The sequence below is a fragment of the Pan paniscus genome, chromosome 17 (assembly GCF_029289425.2).
Source record: "Pan paniscus chromosome 17, NHGRI_mPanPan1-v2.0_pri, whole genome shotgun sequence".
Classification (NCBI taxonomy): Eukaryota; Metazoa; Chordata; class Mammalia; order Primates; family Hominidae; genus Pan; species Pan paniscus.
The window spans coordinates 56,735,154-56,757,048 of record NC_073266.2 but is presented as its reverse complement, the minus strand read 5'-3'; the positions used below and the strand labels follow the sequence as shown (position 1 = coordinate 56,757,048).

General features: G+C 38.6%; 1 protein-coding gene and 1 long non-coding RNA gene across 2 annotated transcripts in view; both read left to right on the top strand.

The window, feature by feature from the left end:
* The window catches only part of LOC117976760 (uncharacterized), a 636,602-nt gene that overhangs the window by 401,114 nt on the left and 213,593 nt on the right, over nucleotides 1-21,895 (top strand). The window lies entirely within an intron of this gene.
* Nucleotides 8,517-9,369, top strand: LOC100976099 (large ribosomal subunit protein eL8-like). The gene has a single exon (XM_034943558.3). The coding sequence runs from the start codon at nucleotides 8,554-8,556 to the stop codon at nucleotides 9,352-9,354; it is 801 nt and encodes a 266-aa protein (XP_034799449.1). The 5' UTR covers nucleotides 8,517-8,553; the 3' UTR covers nucleotides 9,355-9,369.

Below are 21,895 nucleotides of genomic sequence, written 5' to 3'. Positions count from 1 at the left end.
TGGCCAATTCTTATACCTTTGTTTATCTGTAGAAGTGTACTCAGTATGGACAACTGGAGACTAACAGTATAAAGAAAATAAACTTTTCTTAGAAAAGAAGGCTTGATTCAAAAATAATGAGTCAGTACTGGAAGAATGAGGTGAGTTGATGTCTTAAATTCTAGTTCTTGTTTGGTGCCCATCAATTGAGAATTGAGACAATGAATGCAGGATTATAAAATTGGAAAAGTCAGAAGCCAAAACTACCATTTTAATGATGTTACCATGGGACACTGGGGGTACAAACTGTGGAGCAGTGGCATTGGAAAAATTTTTGTAATAATGATAATAACATTTTTGAGGGCATCTCCATATTGGTGATGCTTGAACATTGTTTTGCAGAAGTACTTGTGGAATCAGAATTAGGGGTATTGGTCATTTGCTTAGAGCAATTTACTAATTATTTTATCTATGTTCTTCAATATACTATATATGGCCTATTTCTTAACCTAAATAGATTTAATAGCATGTAAACCCATTTATTGCAAGATTGTGTATTGACACTTGAGAGTGTTGCTGCTTTCTGGTTGCTGAGTTGTCAGGAGCATTAGGCTCACAGGGAGAACTTTAATTTGCTATCCATACTCAGGAGTTCTGTCTGTGTTTTTACCCTTTCTCTTCCCTACTCTGATTTGGTTGTCATTTCCTGTTGTCAGAGTTTTTATTACTTCTAATCTATTGTGAACTGAGAAAACAAAAACAAATGTGCTGAAATTGTGTCTAAAATAAGCCAAAGAAGATCGGATTGAAGGCCATGTGTCTTAGTCTGTTTTGTGTTGCTATGACAAAATACCACAGATTGGGTAATTTACAAAGAACATAAATTTATTTCACACAGCTCTATAGGCTGGGAAGCCCAAAATCAAGTTGCCAGTGCGTTTGGTTGTCTAGTGAGGGTTTGGTCTCTGTTTCCAAGATGGCACCTTAACACTGTCTCCTCTAAAGGGGAGAAATGCAGAAAGTAGGAGAAAAAAGACAAAGTCCCTCTAGCAATCCCATTTCGAATGGCATCTAATCGCATTCATAAGGAACGAGCTCTCATGACTCACCACTTCCCAAAAGCGACACCTTCCAAGTCTGTTGCATTAGGGATTAACGTTCAACATTATTTTGGAGGGGAAGAAGCACTCAAACCATAGCACCATGAGAATGGCAAAATAAATTTTGAATTTTTTTTTTTTTTTTTTTGAGACGGAGTCTTGCTCTGTAGCCCAAGCTGGAGTGCAGCGGTGCAATCTCGGCTCACTGCAACCTCTGCCTCCCAGGTTCAAGGAATTCTCCTGCCTCAACCTCTGAAGTAGTTGGGACTGCAGGCATGCACCACCACACCCATCTAATTTTTGTGTTATTAGTAGAGACAGAATTTCACCATGTTGGCAGGCTGGTCTTGAACTCCTGACCTCAAGTGATCTGCCCGCCTTGGCCTCCCAAATTGCTGGGATTACAGGCCTGAGCCACTGCGCCTGGCTGAAATTTTTTATTTTTAAGACCTTTAACTCTCCTAATCTGCCTACCTAGGTGCATATTCCCTTACTTATTTATATCATATGTAGTTTCATGCCTAGATGTTTGTGTCCCACTCAGTATCATAAAACTGACTAGAGATTCAGTATTTAGAATAGAATTCCATCCCAACATCAATTTCACCTGAGTTCTACAACCCAGGTTAATCTCCCATCCTCTCAGGTACTATTGCTTTAAAAGTCTAAAATGTATTGGCACATAGTACAGCCCTCCTTCTATCTTTATCTTTCTCTAAATTTACAGTCTCTAGAAGTAATTTATGGGCTTCTTGAGGTCAGAAACCAGTTTCATCTCATTTCGTTTTATTTTACTTTGTTTTAGGTATTTACATCTACCTTGTTCTAAAAAAAGATTTAAAGTGACTAAAAAAATACTCACAATTCTGAAAAATAAATGCATAAAGAATGAAAAATTAGGAGGACAGAAAGTCACAGTAGAAAATAAGATGAATTCAAGGGTGAGATTGATACATACAAGTGTTTGCTGTGAGGTTCTCTGCAATGCTCTAGATAGGTTATTATGCGTCATCTTTCTAACCGCAGACCCAAAGATGAATTATTGGTCAGACGCTTGATTTACAATAGATAATAACACAGATAAACAAATAAACAATAACATCCAGTCGCTCAGGGAGAGCCTACTTATTTCTCATTTTCAGAAATAATGTCTCTAGGGATCTTTATAAACCTGATACTGTATCAAGTAGTGAATGAAGTTTTTTTTGTTGTTTTTCTTGTTTTGTTTTGTTTTGTTTTTGTTTTTGTTTTTTGAGACAAAGCCTTGGTCTGTTTCCCAGGTCGGAGTGCAGTGGCCTGATCTCGACTTACTGCAACTTCTGCCTTCCAGGTTCAAGTGATTCTCCTGCTTCAGCCTCCCATGTAACTGGGATTACAGGCATGCACCACCACACCTGGCTAATTTTTGTATTTTTAGTAGAGACCGGCAATTTTTTAACAGCATCTCCACATTAAGTGTCAGCCAAAGAGTTTCGTCTAGCTATTTTGTATAATGGCCTTAAGCTCAGGCTAAGGCACAGGATCAAGAATTAGATTTTCTACATTGTTATGCTCACATTGATTCAGGCCATTGATATAAACAATATTCAAAGGAAAAACAAGCTGCATTATGCCTCTGGAATAAGCCAGCACACAAATTGAACACACACATATACATACTCTGTGAATGTTCGTTTCAGATTACTTTGTGCTTTTATTTGTCTCTGGGAGTAAATGGGACATTTCTAATGAGTGCTCATCATTTTGGCAGCCAGACTACTCACAGATGATATGAGCCGCTAACCACCAGGGACAATGTTTGCCCAGATGTGACTCTATCTTATGCTACAAAGCATTGTAAATGTCAAACCCCTGGTTGGTATGTAATTCTCCATTTACCATACACAAAGCCTGCTGGAGAACAAAAGGTGCCAGATATGGATGTGTAAATCATTATAATGGGACCAACAGATCAACAACATCACCCCTTAGAAATAGGATGGCCTGAGGTCACACTTCTTAGATCACTAGCCCCTTTTCAAACTGTCCTTTTTTGTTTGTCCTCTTTTTCAAGAGGCACCACAGGCTTTTTGTAATTAAAGTTGTATTGATTTTGTATTTTTAAAAAAGGCTTATAAAAAGACTAGCATGAACCAGAACAAAGGCAGATAATGGATGGTAAACATGAGGAAAGATAACAGTCCAGCAATGCGCTCATAATAATTCCCACATACCTGCTTCCCAAAGTTGATTCAGATGCTACTTTGTTTTAAAAGCTATCCTACATACCAGCAATTTTCAATAGCGATCCTAGGCAGTTACTTAGGTTGATTATAGCAATTTTGCTATATCATGATATAGCAAATTGCTATATTTTTGCTATATCATGCTATATTATGATTGTGGTCTTTTTATTTTCCAAATCTTTAATTCATTTTAAAAGAAAGGTTTGTTCCAGGATGGCAAATACAGTGGTTGAAGCTGGGGGCATGATGATAAAAGAACTCTAGAACTTCAGGATTCTCCATTGTTCTGGCATTGCTGCCCACCGGCAGAGGGTCAGGCTGACATCTTCAGGAGGCATATGGAGGTAATGGTTAACTTTGCTACAGTGAAGACCAAGGTAAATTGGGTGCACTAAAGAGAAAAACCTGACCACTTCTGCAGCTGTGCATCTGGAGTCTGGTAGGACCCTTCAGTCCCTTTTGGGACATTAATTATAATGTGCAATGCTAATTTCGAAGTTTTTCAAATCTGTGGATAGAAAGAAGTCATCAGAATAGGTATGCCAAAAATCTCCCCAACTCCAGCCCCCTGAAGATGTCTCCTGAGTTACATCTGTGTTCTCACCAGGATATGTCACTGGTCTGGTCTCAGTCTGTGACTGCACTGTATGTCATCTGCCACGTTCTTCCTGTCTCTCTTATTCTGCTTCACTGACTCATGTCTTCTGTCTGAAGAACATTTGACGGGGCCTTAGACCTGCCGTCACTCCCATGGCCAACCAAGACAGTGCCATATCTGGGGTGGTAGGATCTCCTGCCACTTCCAAAGCCACTAAACTGTATACTTTTCCATCTAGGCTGTTTTCCAGAATGAAGATATCACCCCTCTCTACCACACTTCATCAACATTTCTCATCTTGACCTCTATAGGACTGCTGTTTCCTCCTGTGAAATCAGTAACTTTACTAACTACACTTGGGCATCAGGTCATATAATTGAACTAAGGGCAGAGATCATGCTGCTGTCTCTGCTTTCTCTTTTTTTCTTCCCCTTTGCTGCCTCCCCTGCCTTACTCCCCAGGGACTCATGAACAAATTCCCTCTCCATTTCAGTCAAAACCTAAAGTCTTTGGCAAATCAATTCAGATAAATGAACTGGTGTTATTTGAATCTCAGTTTGTGTAGAAGATTGAAACTAAAGAGAAAATGGAATGTTAGATTAGCAATGGTTTCCATATAGCTATCTGGTGCTTACCAGCTAGCATGCATAATGGGGAGTTGACTAAAACAATCAGATGGATCGCTGGAATAGCTAAATGAAAGTGATTGATGTGACACTTGTGTAAATTATAGGGGGAAACCCTAGCACTTTGAGTCAGGAAATCTCTGATCTAGTTACAGCTCTACTACCCACTAGTTGTGGGACCCTAAAAAATATAATTAAATTTTCTGGGCATAACCTTCCTTTTTCTATTAAATGTAGTAAAATATACTCTCTCAAAGTCAATTCTAGCTCTCTGCTTCTAGGAGAATGAACTCCTATGCGGATTCTTTAATACAAAACAAGGATATATTTATTTTCCAGGTATAGCTTTGAAACCTTGCTAGATCCTTAGGAGAAAGTCCATAGGCAATCACTAAATCAATATTTAACGAATATCTGCTTCAAGCAAGGCCTTATGCAAAACACCATGAAAAACCCAAAGGCTCTAAGGACATGGTCTTTTCTGTAAAGTTATTTTAAGAGATAAAAGAGCCATGAATGTAAATGAAGTCAATCTCTGACTCCTGCAGCCAGGCGAATGGAGTATAGTTCTCTGTGCTTGCATGGGATGATGTGACAAGAGAGGTTCTGAGACTGGAAATGGGCCATGCTAGGACTCTGGTAGAAGGAGGAAAGTGCGCAGCCATGTTGATAGGAAAGAATCAATAGAACAAGTTGGGGGTGTGTCTGCTGGAGGTGGTTTTTTAGGAGGAGAAAGCCCTGCTGGCTGGCAGCAGTTCTGGGATTCTGAGGGAAGACATTTGGAGTTCATCCCATTCACTCTAGGGAGCAATTGGAGGTTTCTGTTTTTACCAGGAGAGTGAACAACTGTATTCTTGAGATAAAGGTTTCCCCGTGAAGATTGAATGTTGATTTCATATTAACCTTTAAATTCTGAGGTGACACTGAGAAAATCTGACTTAGAAAAATAAAGGAATGACATCACCAGAATCTTTTTAAAACATCTATGAAGGTAGTTTGAAAAAGCTCATGGGGAGCGTCTTCTCGGGGAGAAAGAGATGAAGAAACAAACATGAATATAAACTCTACATTTGGTTTGTGCCTTGAAGCCATTGGCATTAATTAAGATTCTATGGCTTCCAAACAATTATGACATAATTAAAGTAAGATTCTTTCTACAGTAAAACGATAAGAAATGACTTTTAGAAACCATGGGAACCATTAAAACGGCACATCAGTATCAAAATGAGCAATATTTACTAGTATTAGCACTATTAAAATGCCTTTTGAAGACAAACTTGGGCAATTATTACTCAGAAAAACTCACATTTGGAGATATAGAGCAGGATAATTAAATCCCACACTCTATATATCTCTCTTTTTTGTGTTTGACAGAACAGAGTCTTTAAGATTCTATTTTAATGGCATTGAATTAGCAAGAAATTCAAACAGAGAAAGGGCACTTAGCAGGAGGTTGGTATTCAAGGAGACACAGCCTTCATTATTATTATTGTTATTTTTATTATTATTCTTACTCTTTTGGAGGTACTAAAGCTCCACTTGTGGGATTGGAACATGCACAAATAAGTTCAGTCTCTGGCTCATAAACTTTCTCTAATGGGTGTAGCACAACCTTAATTAAAATGGACAATGCACAGCTAAGCTGGATGATTATGCAGGTCTAATAGATGGAGCACTGGGGACTTGGGTCATTGGTTTGGATCAAATGGTGAGACTGTGTCCAGCTGGTCCAAAGCATCTTACAAAACAAAGTTAGGCCTTCTAGGGAATTTTGAGGCCCTGAATCCTGGACAGGCAAAAACATTAGTCCAATTAAAGACAGCCTTAGTAGAGGTCAAAGATTGCTTATTTTCTTTGTAGTATATGTGAGTTTAAACACATGCACAGGAGGTGTGTATGTCGGGGTGGGGAGTAATTAAAGTGAGAAATAGAAAAAAGACCGTGAGGAGCCAATCATTTCCACTCAGTGGGACCATCCAATTAAATCATGGTGGCCCTTAGGAGGGATGTACTTAAGGAAGAATGGGAACTTAGGTGCCACTTACAGCCCCCAATCACATTCCAGCATTTATTTTAAAGACTATAATGAGACTGCTTCTGAAAGAGAAAGCAAATATTCTCCAAAAGTATTAATTATTCTAAAATAGATGAATGAGAAGGGACCAAAAGCTATACACCTTGAATGGAATCTGGTTATGTTCTTTTTTTTTTTTTTTTTTTTTGAGGTGGAGTCCCACTCTGTCACCCAGGCTGGAGTGCAGTGGTGCGATCTCAGCTCACTGCAACCTACGCCTCCCAGGTTCAAGTGATTCTCCTGCCTCAGCCTCTCGAGTAGCTGGGATTAGAGGCATGCACCACCATGCCTGGCTAATTTTTGTATTTTTAGTAGAAGAGGCGTTTCACCGTGTTGGCCAGGCTGCTCTCCAACGCCTGACCTCAGGTGATCTGCCCGCCTCAGCCTCCCACAGTGCTGGGATTACAGGCATGAGCCACCGAGTCCAGCCTGGTTATGATTCTTAAAAAATATACATGAAAGGGACTAGAAGACATAACATCTGCTACTCTCAGTGATCAGTTGTGAGGCCTGTCTATGTGCTGAAATTTCCCTGATTTTTCATTTTTTTTTAAAGGCTGAATGAACTGGTCTTAACAACTGTGTATACAATTACAATGCTATACAACATGAAAAAGAAAGCACATTTCTAGAGTTACTTTCTATAGTTTTGAAGGCAATTTTTAAAGAAAAGTAAGAAATTCTCAAAGTCATCTAAGACTGCCAATGTTATAACTATGGTAGATTTTTAGTTAATTGTTTTCTGAGGTTTAATGTTGCTGATGTCAAAAAGGTCACCAGGTTGTAGAGAAAATAGTCTTAGATTTCAAAAGTGAAGAATCCAAACTAAGGAGGTGTTATATCAGATCCTAAGCTCTCAGAAGGGATAGCTGGAAAGGTAGCAGCATGCAGCAGGCAGGGTGGGAGGTGGGATGCCTCCCTGGAACGCTGGGTGGTGGGTTTGGTTACTAGTGAGGATCCCAAAACGCAATTCACGTTTGGTATATGACTTTTCATGGTTGGCATGACATTTGTGTGCACAGTTTTCTGCTTAGACTTTAAGTTCCTAGGAGGCAGAAGGCACATCTGATGAACTTTTTGTACATAGGGCTTAGATCTACCCTTTTAATACTTGTAGGATCTCTGGACTCTTTTGAGTTCAGATTTCAGAATGACTGGCCCTATAGAAACAGAACCATTTTGGAAACAGGAGTACTGATGGTGATGAAGTAAAGAAAGCCTGTTTCTTGATCTGTAACTATTCACAGCTTATTAGAGGAAAAAAGTTGTCCACATGAAAGAAATAGAGAACAATGAAGATCAGGCTAGGAGCCCTTACCTGTTCACTGGAGTCTCTTTTTCACCTGTTCTCATTGATAATTCTTCTCCCCCGCCACGTTGTCTTACCTACCATCTTATTTGTTTTAGCGTTCACTTTTCCATCTCCTGGAATGCCTTCTATCCTGCTCTCTGCTGGTTCATTTTATCCCACTTGGAATTTTTACCTTCCTCATGCTCCTATAGTACTTACAAACCATACCCCAAAGTTAATTCTTTAGTCATGCACTCCTCTGACTTGCCCTAGAATTCTTTTGTGCCCATTAGCTTTGTCTTCCTGGGAATGTCAAAGCTTCATAGATGGAGAGTTTCTCTTATATTTCCTGTGGCATTGCACAATGTTGGGCACATAATTTTTATGACAGATAGATTGCCACCGAATAAATACTTTTGCAGAATATTTACAAATATAGAATATTAATTAGGTTATGCTAGGCTAACTTATGCTAGGCTATGCTGAGATAAGAAACAACACACAGCCTGGGGCAGTGGCTCACACTTGTAATTCCAGCACTTTGGGAGGCCGAGGCAGGTGGATCACCTGAGCTCAGGAGTTTGAGACTAGCATGGGCAACATGTTGAAACCCCATCCCTAATAAAAATATAAAAATTAGCTCTCCTCCCGCCGCCCAAGATGCCGAAAGGAAAGAAGGCCAAGGGAAAGAAGGTGGCTCCGGCCCCTGCTGTCGTGAAGAAGCAGGAGGCTAAGAAAGTGGTGAATCCCCTGTTTGAGAAAAGGCCTAAGAATTTTGGCATTGGACAGGACATCCAGCCCAAAAGAGACCTCACCCGCTTTGTGAAATGGCCCCGCTATATCAGGTTGCAGCGGCAGAGAGCCATCCTCTATAAGCGGCTGAAAGTGCCTCCTGCGATTAACCAGTTCACCCAGGCCCTGGACCGCCAAACAGCTACTCAGCTGCTTAAGCTGGCCCACAAATACAGACCAGAGACAAAGCAAGAGAAGAAGCAGAGACTGTTGGCCCGGGCCGAGAAGAAAGCTGCTGGCAAAGGGGACGTCCCCACGAAGAGACCACCTGTCCTTCGAGCAGGAGTTAATACCGTCACCACCTTGGTGGAGAACAAGGAAGTTCAGCTGGTGGTGATTGCACATGACGTGGATCCCATCGAGCTGGTTGTCTTCTTGCCTGCCCTGTGTCGTAAAATGGGGGTCCCTTACTGCATTATCAAGGGGAAGGCAAGACTGGGACGTCTAGTCCACAGGAAGACCTGCACCACTGTCGCCTTCACACAGGTGAACTCGGAAGACAAAGGCGCTTTGGCTAAGCTGGTGGAAGCTATCAGGACCAATTACAATGACGGATACGATGAGATCCGCCGTCACTGGGGCGGCAACGTCCTGGGTCCTAAGTCTGTGGCTCGTATCGCCAAGCTCAAAAAGGCAAAGGCTAAAGAACTTGCCACTAAACTGGGTTAAACGTACACTGTTGAGTTTTCTGTACATAAAAATAATTAAAATAATACAAATTTTCTTCAAAAAAAATTTATAAAAATTAGCCAGGCGTGGTGGCACACACCTGTAGTCCCAGCTACTCAGGAGGCTGAGATGGAGAATTGCTTGAACCAAGGAGACAGAGGTTGCAGTGAGCGAAGATCATGCCATTGCACTCTAGCCTGGTAGAAAGAATGAAACCCTGCCTCAAAAAAACAAAACAAAACAAAACAAAAAAAAGGAACAATACACAAATTTCAATGGCTTAAAATAGTAAAGGCTTATTTTTCACTCACCCAGGGTTTCCTGCAAATCCTGCTGTCTGCAGGACAGTTATCTTCCATATAATAGCTCAGTTTTACATTGCATTCATGGTCATAGAGGCAGAGAAGGGTGTCATGCAGGGGAGTGTTATACAAGTGATTAAATATTTCCACCATCTCTGCTTACAGTTCATTGGTCAAGGAGAATCACAGGGTGATGGCAAGCCCAGAGATTTAGGAAGGGATGAGCCCTTTGGTGGCGCAGAAAGAGAAGAGCCGGGAATATTGATAAGCAACTCTAGTATTTTCACGTATAAGAACTGGAACAGTGAAAAAACAAGCACCTAGGATTCTATAAAGAGCACTAAATGCCAGAAAAGCTGATTAAAATAAGCCAGAGAAAGAATTCAGAGGCAAAAATATATATCACATGATTTCAGTAAGTGCAGTTGAGAAATGATGTTTTTAGTATGATTTTCATTTATATTTTAGAAAACAATCAAACTGATTATTACATTGAGGGTGAATCAAAAAGGGGGAGAGGCTATATCGAGAATATGAATAAAAAACTAATAAACATGCTAACAAATGAAATAAGTGTGATATTTGATAACAGCAAGACTGGTTGCAAATTAAATTCATGAAATAAAAAAGAAAGCCTATATGAAAAAGCAAAGTAAAAAAAAATGGCTAATTAGATGGTAACATAGACTTGGGATGAGCAGCATCTGACAAGGAAAGATAAGCAAACACCTTGAATTATTGAGTGTATACAAATCAGCATGTCTCCACTCATTCCTGTCAAGGTTACCAGGAGCCAGACAAAGAGATGAATGACACACACCTTCATTATTTAGGCCAATTCTCTGCTCTGGCTGGAGGTGATTGGGTTGCCCAGATAAACTATTTAATGTTTATCCCCAAGCAATGGGCCAAATAGCAATTTATCTCATTTGGTCTCTAAAGGAACTTAAAAAAGAGAAAGAAAGACCATGAAACTGCCAGCTGTTATTCAAGCATCTGAACTCTGCGTCAGATTGATCTCTGACCATTGCTTGATTGAACTGTTGCTTACTATATTAGCATATTCTAAATGTTAAAAACATTTTTATATATGTAGATGTGGTCAGAAAGAATATTTAAGCCTGGGGGGAGTGCCTCTTGGAGAGCAGTGAACCATTCTATTAGGTTGTTTTGACACAATATAGCATCTCTGGGACAGCTTAAATATAGACTATTAAAAACAGAAGTCTGTATCCCCAGGAAACAAACCTGACAGAGCAATTAGTCGAAACACAGAATATTTCTATAGCCAAGTCAGTCATGGATGACATTGCTTATGAGTTACCAAATAGTGAAATAAAAACTAATAAAATTTTAGAATATGTCAAACATACTGATTTCTAGCACCATTTAGGCTAATCATACCAATTGTTGCCTACATTCTCCCCTCCCCCTTTTCACTATATGTTGACTTTTACTTTGTAGAAAGTGTGTTTGTCTAGTAGTTTTTGACTGTCTCGCTAAAATTATCCCCTTTGGGATTTTTATCTCCCTTTGCCTCCAACCATAATATTTTATGGTTTGGGTGTTAATTATAGTTCTCTTTGCATGTGTTTGGGGATAGTTCTGCTGTTTTAATGTATGGCTCTTTCCCAATTAAATGGAAAATCCTGGTTGGTAAGAGACATAATTTTCTTTGTGTTTGTGTCCTACCCCTGGCACAATTCATGATACAGTGCCTTCTACATCATAGGCACTCCATAAATGCTTGTTGGAGTGCATTGAAAAGTCAAGCCCATTGTGAGTAAAGCCACATCCTGATAACTTCATGCCATGCACATACCACCTTTGAGCTATCTTCTCTCCGTAAGACCAATTATTTATTTCCAATGACATAGGCAGCACCTGTTTTGGGCTTATTCCCAAAAAAGATCCCACAGAGATATGAAGAAAGAAATCTTTGGCTCTCCTTTGTAGGTTGGCCATGTAGGGTTTCCACATAAAAAAGTTATAAACCACTAGAGACAAAATTTTAAAAACAGCAAAATATGTCATTCACATCATATCACAAACATTATGGAAGTTTACTTCAGGAAGAGGTTCATGCAAACTGAACAGGAAACTAGAATTCTTGCTAGTGAAGCCCCCAGTTAGAAACTCACATCTCAGCCGCATGTTCACAGTCCAATGTCAATGTTTAGCCATTCTCAAATATGTCAAAAATAACATTGGCAGTAGTATTTAACTATGAGGGAAGAAGAGACCTAGTTTTCTTTAAAGGTTTTTAATTAGCAGTCATATTGAGAGAAGAAAATACCAAAAAAAAAAAATAGCACATGAAATTGTGGAAGAAGCCTTCTGTATCACTTATTACTTATCAGTAATTCAGATTCTAAGTGATATGTAAACACACATGTATGACCTCAAGAAATCTCTTTATGGTCAAAAAGACTAATGAAGGGAAGCTTTTAGAAACAGTTTTATCACAGTCTAACCCACAAATCCTGTGTTAATTCTATCTCCCTCCTCCATAATATCAGCTAGTTAACTGTGAATGGTCTGAGGTCTGGCCTAGTATCATCATCTCAGATCTCTGAAAATAAACATATTTCACACCTTTTCTGTGACAGGTTTTTTTTTAACACTGTGCTTTGAGGAAATATTACCGAAGTTTATAGAATAAAGTTTAGACTGATTAGATTAATAAGCATTGTCTCTCATGCCCAAATTTTCTAAATAAACAAAGCTCATTTACATATCAATTTCTCTTTAGAATTAGAAAAAAAAAATGCTTGTCTTACATTAGTACATGCAGTCTGTCTTCCGTATGTGTAAGTTCTGTATTCACGGATTAAATCAACCTTGCCTCAAAAATATTCACTAAAAAAACATGGATGGTTGTGTCTGTACCGACTACGTACTGACTTTTTTCTTTATAATTATTCCCTAAACAATACAGTATAACAACTATTCACATAGCATTTACATTCTATTAGGTATGAGAAGTCATCTAGGGATGATTTAATGTGTATGGGAGGATGCGCATAGGTTATATACAAATACTATGCCATTTTATATAAGGGACATGAGCATTCGCAGATTTTGATATCTGCCGGGGATCCTGAAACCAAACCTCCCAGATATCAAGGAAAACTGCATTGATAACTAGGTTGGCATTCAAAAGAATAGATATGCTTGAAACTTTTTAAGATAATTATCCAACACAAGCATAATTATATTTTAAGTAAAACTGTGTGTCTGTCCATCTCTCACACTGTTTTGGTTCTGTGTATCCCTTCAATGGCACTGCTTTTGAGACTCTTCTATGTATATCCTATTTTCCCTCCTCGATAGTGGGTTCTCTAAGGATAAGGGCTGTGGATTCCCCATAGTCTTTGTACAATACCCTATCCACAGCAGTATTAGGTAAATCCTTGCTGAATGAACTGATCGAAGTTGGTCTGTGGTCTTGACTGATAAAAATCCTTGATCAAAGCTGGTTTTCCTTCAAACATAAAAAAACAGAATGAACAAAGCTGAAAACATTGCTTTGAGTTGAAGAATGCCTAGAGCAGAGAAGACAAATTAAAAATTAAATTATCACCACATTCCAGCTGTTTCTTCTTCACCTGTTATGAACCTTGGCTTAGAGAAGAAAAGTTAAATGTAATTTTTCATAAGGGATCAGGCATACCCTTTTTCTCCTACTAGCTGGTATTCTTGGGTAGAATAGTGAGGCTACTTTTTCACTGAATTGCACTTCGGCTTTGCATTCTTTTTCTTCTGGACAGGTTTACTAATGTGCTTTCAGGTGACTCATACAATAACCTACTAGTCTATGGCAGTGGGTCCTAGCCCTACTCAGTTCCTGAGGCCCATTTACTCCATGGTCTTTACTTCAACAGGACCAGCTGCCATTGGCCTCATTTGGTGAGCTGGTTGCTCAGTTGTAACATCTGTGGAATCCTGTGGAGGAACCCCTAGTAGGTGTCTGATGTGAGGTGAAAATGCTTCTGCATCACACTGATGGACCTTGTGTTCAAGAAGTACAGTGTGTCAGTCCCTGAGCCCGCTTACTTTTCAGCTAAGCTCCAAAGCTTCAGGGATAAAGGTAATAAAAGGCCACACTGGCTGCAGAGGAGTGAGTAGCCCTCCCTTTTTATTTTAGTCAGCACTTTTGGTTTATTGCCCCTTGCCTTTCTAAAATTGTGAGCTTTTCCGTAGCCTTCTAAAGACATGCCATCCCTCCAGCTGGCTGCATGATCGGTTCTCATCCTTTATCTACTCTTTAGGTGGTTTTATTTTTTTCTTAACCTGGAAACCTCATGGAATAAATCCTGCTTTAATTTATGTAACTTATTTGTGTAACTTTTTAATGAGCCAGATCTGCATGGAAAAATGCAAAAATAGCTGGGAGGAAAAAAAAAAAACAGAAATAAACAAAAAGAAACAAAAATCCCCACGCCTACTTTTTTTCCAATTAGAGCCAACAGTTTACCAGCATTGGAGCACATTTCTGGCACCAGCCAGCCTGTGTTTGTTTTTAATACCACTGTGCCTTGTCATATAATATAACAGCTTTTTATTTTCAATGATATTAACTGTCTGCAGGGAGAAAGAGGCAGAAGACCTCTCCAGGACCTGAGAGTCTTATAAATAAATGAGTTTTTTAACCTCTGCTGTAATACAGATATCTTTTCAATATAATATTAAGACCCTTTGTGACAGGATCTGTCATTTTAAATACAAAAACACTATGCCCATGGAATAAAAATACTTACTTGGCAGATGAAAAACATTTATGCTCCATTTTTACTTCCTGTGGCTGACAGTACAGAATTCTTTGTTGTTTTACCCTGTTATAATCACAGGGGATAAATGAGAAGGAAAGACATGGCCAAGCTATAATTAGGTGGGTGCCAGCAGATTGGTGGTAAATCTCATTGCCAGAACCTCTTGGAAAGCCTCATTTCCTCAACCCTCAGTCATCTTCATCAAAGAGTATAACATAACTGGACATCTCTGGAAATACTCAGGAGTTCCAGGAAGTTCTACATAAAGAATGAAAATTATAATAAGCATCAGTAGGCTTGTGATTGAGTTCACTTGTTACCCTCTCAAAATATCCTTCTTGCAGAAATAGAGAAGACTCCTGATTAAAGTCATAAACATCAACCAACTGCAGCATTTGCTGGGGTATGAAATTGTCAACACTGGGTAATTTGGCCACCGTTAATAACTCGACATTTTTTGGAGAGACACTATGTACAAAGCCCTTTCCATGATATTATTGTGGATATAAAAAGGTATCCCTGCTCTGAAGAAGCTTATATCAACCAAATTTAAATAAAATTCAATATCCCCCAATTTAAATACATATCAAATTTTTGTGGCAATTCAAAAATCAAAACAGAATATTATGTGTATCACACAGTGCCAAGTGGTTAGTACAAATGTGTATTGTGAGATTGGAGATAAGTAAGATGTCTGTGTTCTTTAATCTGTGAAAATTTAATAATAAGATCAAAAAAAGAATGAGAAAAGTTAAGTTACAAGAATTGGAGGGAGTCTCTCTTAGCCAACTCTGGCTCAGGAGGTTGCCTGCTTCTTAAAATTAAAAAATATATATATTTGACAGATGATAGATGAATGGATAGATAGATAGATGACCATTTCAGATGGGCCATTGGGCACTTTTAAAGGATGATGGTGTGTTCTAATACAGTGATTAGCTTGAAATGACAATAATGGTAACAGCTAATATTTTTTCACTAAAACTAAGTGTATGTAAATTCAATACCTTTTAAAATTATAGTTATTATTTATGATACTCTTGATAGAGTGAACTAGATTGAATTAATTAACAGTTATTTAATTACAACTGAGGAAACTGAGGTTCAGGTAATTTAAGGGACTTTCTCAGTAATGCAGGTGGTAGCAATACTTCTTTTAGAACACAGAACTTCTTTTTTTTTTTTTTTGAGACAGATCTCACTCTGTTGCCCAGGCTGGAGTGCAGTGGCATGATCTTGGCTCACTGCAATCTCCATCTCCTGGGTTCAAACAGTTCTCCTGTCTCACCCTCCCCAGTAGCTGGAATTACAGGTGCATGCCACCACGCCTGGCTAATTTTTGTATTTTTAGTAGAGGCGAGGTTTTGCCATGTTGGTTAGTCTGGTCTCGAACTCCTGACTTCAGGTAATCTGCCCATCTCGGCCTCCCAATGTGTTGGGATTACAGGCGTGAGCCACTGTGCCTGGTCAGAACTTCTAATTTCTAAAGATTTGGCATCTAATACAGTGCTGTTTTAGATCAAGAACAAAGTATAATAATAATAAGAGGAGATGAAAGAGGAAGGGGAGACGGAGAAAAGAAAAGAAGACGAAGGAGAATAGGGAGGGGAGGAGGAAAGAAGAGGAAAAGAAAAAAAGGAGAAGGAGAAGGAAAAAGAGAAAAAGAAGAAACCATCACTACCACCGATGCCATCATCTTGTAGACATAGAATATCAAAGGCCTTTAGCTACAGAGAAATTCCAGAGGAAAACACAAGAAAAAGGAGTCAAACAATCAAGCAGAACACATCTGTTTATTACTTTTTTCTTGTTTTTTCTTTTTCTTTTGAAGAGTTGTACTGCGACATTAGCTCTTTTGACTAGATGTGATGACAGACTGTCTTTGGTCCATTCTCTTTTATTACCTTGGAAGAGAATAAATGAGGAGTAGTTCTCAGCCATTGCAGCTGAGGCATCACACCTGTAATGGGATTAACAAGATGATAATATATCTTTTGCCGAGACCACATACTAGCAGGTAAGTCAACTGATGCTGCATGTCATTCAAACCCCTGCATTCATGTCTGCAATGGTCCTTTGCTTACTGGAAATGGACAGATCTTTTGCAAAGTCCTCACATAATCTTAATTACTATATGGAAACACTAAACATCGAACAAAATCAAAATCAGGAGACACATAGCACAGGCTGTTATAATTTTCACCACTGCCCTTTCTCCATTCTGATTAGCTCCCCATAAAGCATAAGTCCATTATTGAAGTGAAATTCCCTATTTTCTGGAATTTGGAGTGCATGTTGGTTATACATTTAGTCAGAATCGGGTTCATGGGTTATAATCTTGGCTCCAGCACCTACATAAATGGTGGTTTTGGGTAAATTATTTTATATTTCCATGTATTAACTTTCTCACCTGTTAAATGGGAATAATCGCAGTGCTTACTTTCTGCATGTATCTAAGGATATAAACAATGTGTGAAATATATGGCACTAAGAACAGTGCTTTGTATTTTGTAGCTCTAAGTTATTATCTGCTATTACTATTTGGTTGCAGCTTTTCAAAACACCCGTTGCAGCAAGAGAATGGAATTGGAGTAAAAAATGTCTGGGATCCTCTGAGTCTTATATCCACACCCCAAAATAAGAATAGAGTTAGTACTTACCTCTAAAATAAGAATAATATTTACATCTCTGCTCTATTAGGTAGGGTAGACAATGTGAAAATCATGTTAAGCCCAAGTCTCAGGGGCTGAACACGATAGTTCATTTCTTGTTCCTGTAGGAGTCCAGTGCAGATGTTTGGTGGGAGGCTTTCCTTGCTGTGACTCATGGCCCAAGATCCCTCTGTCTTTTGGTTCTGCCTTCCTTTACGATTCCCACACTTTCTCACTCCTGTAGGTAGGTGTGAACAGGGAAACACGCAGATGGATTTACTGGGGATTTTTTTTTTTTTTTTTTAGTTCAGGTTATAAACAAAGAGAACTCTAAAGACAAGCATTTAGCAACTTCTTGTGGCTTAGGGACAAACTCAACCCATTCTCTACATTCACAGTTTGGGGTTCTTAAGACCACAATACAAAGTTGTAAGGGGAATAAATAAATTTTGGAAGGCTTTATGCTAGTTTTTCCTCTGGAGCCTGCTACTGTCTGACTGGGCTAGTCCTGGAAGAATAACTATTTTCAAGCACCTCCAAGAATTCTTCTTTATTCTAAGGAAATATTAATTAAATTACTAGAGTTGCTACAGCCACCTTGACCCATGAGCATTCACACTTGTTCATTTCTTTGGCAACAGCTCTCCTGGCCAGACCATTTTTCAATGGTCTGGAGCTGATGCTAGGGGTTCCTATGTATCACACAGCCTCTGTAGGTCAGGCACTGCTCCAAGTACTTTATATGTATCAGACCATTTCCTTAACATATGCTTAGAAAAACATTTGAAGGCAGGCACTACTACATTCATTCTATTTTACAGAAAGTGTGCCCCAAAGAGAGGATTAATGTTCCCAGAATTGCAGAGACCTCAGTGGCCAAGCTGAAAATCAAACCTAGGCAGCCAGGAACTGAAGGCCATGCTCTTAATCCCCCTACTACACTCTACATTATTGCAACATCAGCGATTCTCCCAGTTTTGATTTTACGATACATATGGACAAAGCCTCTCCTCTCCTTCTTGCTTCTGTAAATTATTTCAAAATCCATATTACTTAGAAGTAAAGAGTCTTTTAGTGCTTTTTCTGCTCAATCCCTGCATCATGCCCACCCCTCCCCACCCATCTTCTCTTCTCCAAGTCAAACTGCCTGGGTTTTCCAACCATGTTTCAAACAAGGCAATGATCTGCTTTTGCCATACTTCTTGACCCCTAGTTGTCAATGCCTCTTAAAATGTTGCCTCCAAAATTAAAGAAGAAAATAACTCTAAAAATGGTCTGACTAGACTATAATGACTTGGGACTTCCGTCTCCATAGATTTGTTCACTAAACCTCCCTCTTCAATTTCAAGAATGTATTCCTTGCCAGCAGCTATGTGACACTGAGTTTGTGGTTTCTTTTATAGACTTAGAAACTTCTAGAAACATCATTTTTCATACTCTACCCTTCTTGCCCTATCTCATTCACTCTTGTTCCAAACATTTTGCTGAGGAAGCACATCAGATTTTAAATTTTAGCTTTGGAAATAAGGCTCTCCATGCCAGAGAATATTTTGTACTTTATGCTTTTATGAATGCCTAAATGATTCCTTTACCACAATGACCTTTCTAAAGTTTTAGGTTATTAAGGCAAGTTTAAGTATCCTTCTTTAAATTACTGTACTCAAATATAATACTAACTCCAAGCTTATTTTTAGCAGCTAAAAATTGGAAAGATGTTTTAAACTTACTGAATTTGGCCTTTTAAAAAAGACAACAATCAAACAAGCAGTCAACCAATTTTCTATTATTCCAGTACTCGGATTGCATTGGAGTTTTAACTCAAATGTCTATAAATGTCATCATGGAGAGAGACTAGAACATCTGGTTCTGTGACATCCTGACTTAATCTGCTGTCTCCCATGTGGGAGGGGAAAGGAGGGTTTTGAAATGCATTAACCTTTTGTAATTGTTCATCTATTACATAAACCTTGGAAGATGGAGCTGAGTAGAGCTTTGTGGAATCCTGTACAATCACTTTGTACCCTTTGTCTGTTTGATTTGATTGGGTTTCTAGCCTAAGGAAAATGAATTTCTCTCTCTCTCTCTGTCTCTGTCTAAAACACTCATATATATATATATATGTGTGTGTGTGTGTGTATATATATGTGTGTGTGTATATATATATCTGTATGTGTGTATATATATGTGTGTGTATATGTGTGTGTGTGTGTGTGTGTGTATATATATATATATATATATATATATATATATGAAACAAAACCCCAGGAAATCCAGGGAAGTGACAGAATGAGGTGTGCTGTTAGTCTTTTGTCTGATTTCTTATATCATGCCTTGTTTTATTCTCCTTTTTTTGCATCATCACACCCAGGTTTTATTAGTCAGATCTCTTCAGAAGGACAGAACGAATAGTATATAGCTATAGCTATGGTGACATAGCTATCATATCATATATCATATCAAATATCTCTATCTATAGCTAAATATCATGTCTATAGCTCTAGCTATAAGCTATTATATCTTACATCATATATCACATATCACATACATCATATATCTATAGCTATGGCTATGAAAATCTTCTGGGGGCCCAGATAGAAAAAAAATAATTCCTCTAATAAGTTCTAGCTATAGCTATAGCATAGATATGGGTGTGTGAGAGATAACTTATTCGAGGAATTAGCTTATGTGATTATGGAGGCTGAGAAGTCCCACAACAAGCCATTTGCAACCTGGAGCCCCTGGAATGCTGGTAGCATAGCTCAGTCCAAGTCTGAAAGCCTCAGAACCAGAGAAGCCAATGGTATAATTCTCAGTCTGTGGTGAAAGGCTTGAGAACCTGAAAGCTTCTGGTAAAAGTCCTGAAATCCCAAGTCTGGAGAGCCTGGAGTTCTGATGTCCAAGGGCAGGAGAAGGAGAGTCTTCCAGCTCCAGGAGACGGAGAGGAAATTCTTTTTTTTTTTTTTTTTTTCTATCTGGGCCCCAAGCTGATTGTCACCCACATTGAGGATGGATCTTCCCATTCAGTCTACTGACTCACATGCCATTACCCTCTGGAAACACTCTAAAACATACACCCAGAATTAAGCTTTACTAGGTCTCTAGGTGTTCCTTAATCCACACCTGAAACCTGAAATTAACCGTCTCACAGGTGTACTCTCTTTCTATTTCATTAATGCAACTCTCTCTTGAATTATATCTTTCTTATAAGGCTAGGAGTGGTAGCTCATATAAAGTCATTATTAGACAAATGTCTGATTGCTATTTAGTTGTCAATGCCTTCTAAAACTGTTGCACTCAAACTTCTCAAAAATAAACAAACAAAAAATACTTTAGAAGTATTTAATTCAACTAGAATTTCCCTGAGCTCATTGTTTGCTGGGTCTCTCTTATTTCAAAGAAAAAGTAGACTACTTTTAGAAACTCCTTGACACTTAACTTTTTGCTTATAGTATAAATTCAGAGCTTTCTAGAAGCATTGCTCTTTATCCTCTTTCCCTTTCATGCAGTTACTAGAATGTTAGATTTTCAAATCAAGAAACGTGCCTTATATGTTCTCGTAGCTCCACTGTATATCAGGCAGACCCAGGTACGTACTAGGCACTAAATGTGAGGTTTTGATTCCAGTATTAAGGAATGTTTACCTCCACAAATTAGTATTTTTAGAAATTCTGTCAGTCATGTTTTTTTGTTTGTTTGTTTGTTTGTTTTTTTGTCTAGCAAGTCTTTAGTCTCACAAATTCCTGGAGTCAAATAGTGTTGAATTTTTAAAATTCTGCTATTTCCATAGACCAAAACTGTCCTTGGTATAACTAACATCAGTGATACCCTGACTATTATGGCCCAAGTACCAGAATGCCATGCACAGTGTCAGTTGTTCTATAGACATTGTCTCTAGTGACTGGCAGCTGGCTCCTGTCATTCCACTTTCTCATCCACCAAAACAAAGAGTGCATACAACAAGCCACAGTGTTTGCACATCATTTCTAGAGTTTCCATAACACAAGCTCCCATTTTCATTTGCAGTAATGAGAAAAGCTCACAACAACAGCTCTTGCCACTTCCCTCCTTATTGTTCTTGTTTGGAAATGGGCTATAAAACTTTACCACCTCATCATTATAGATCACTTTAAAAAAATAAAATAAAATCTAATTTACATTTTGTTCCAACTGGTTTTCTTGACTGACAGTTGTCCACAGCTCAGTGGCTGCTCTGTTCAGTGTACTTTAATTTTGAGCTTTCAAGTATTTCGGAAGCCCATTCAGAAGTAAATTCTCAGAGAAAATTGAGCTCTGTCATGGATGGATTAGTACTATAATAGTTGGTCACATATCTTGCATGAAACCTTTCAGAAGCAAGGCAAATGAGAAGGAAATGAAATTCATTTCATACTTCTTCAAGCACGCTAAGAGACTTTCTCTCCAAGTAATCTGTGAAGAAGCGCTGGTTTATTGGAGGTTCGCATAACTACCATTACATTATACCTTGTCACAATCTCACGTATTGGGTGACTGCTTTTTCTGAACGGATGGTACCTGCAAAGTGCTCTCTGAAGGCGCTGAACAGAGAGTGTCGTTTCTTTCATCAAAATGTATAGGTCTAGGGAATAGCATAAATAAAAGTACTTGAGCTAAATTGGACAATTACAGGTCAGAGGTGAATGAAATCTGAAAAGCAGATATATGGGGGAGACATCACATTTGCTTTTTGATATATTGATAAACCAAAGACCAGAAAGGGAGGGTGACTGGGGGAAGGAGTGAGAAATACAGAGAGAGAAATTGAAAGAGAGAGAAATAGAATTGTTGCTAGATATGG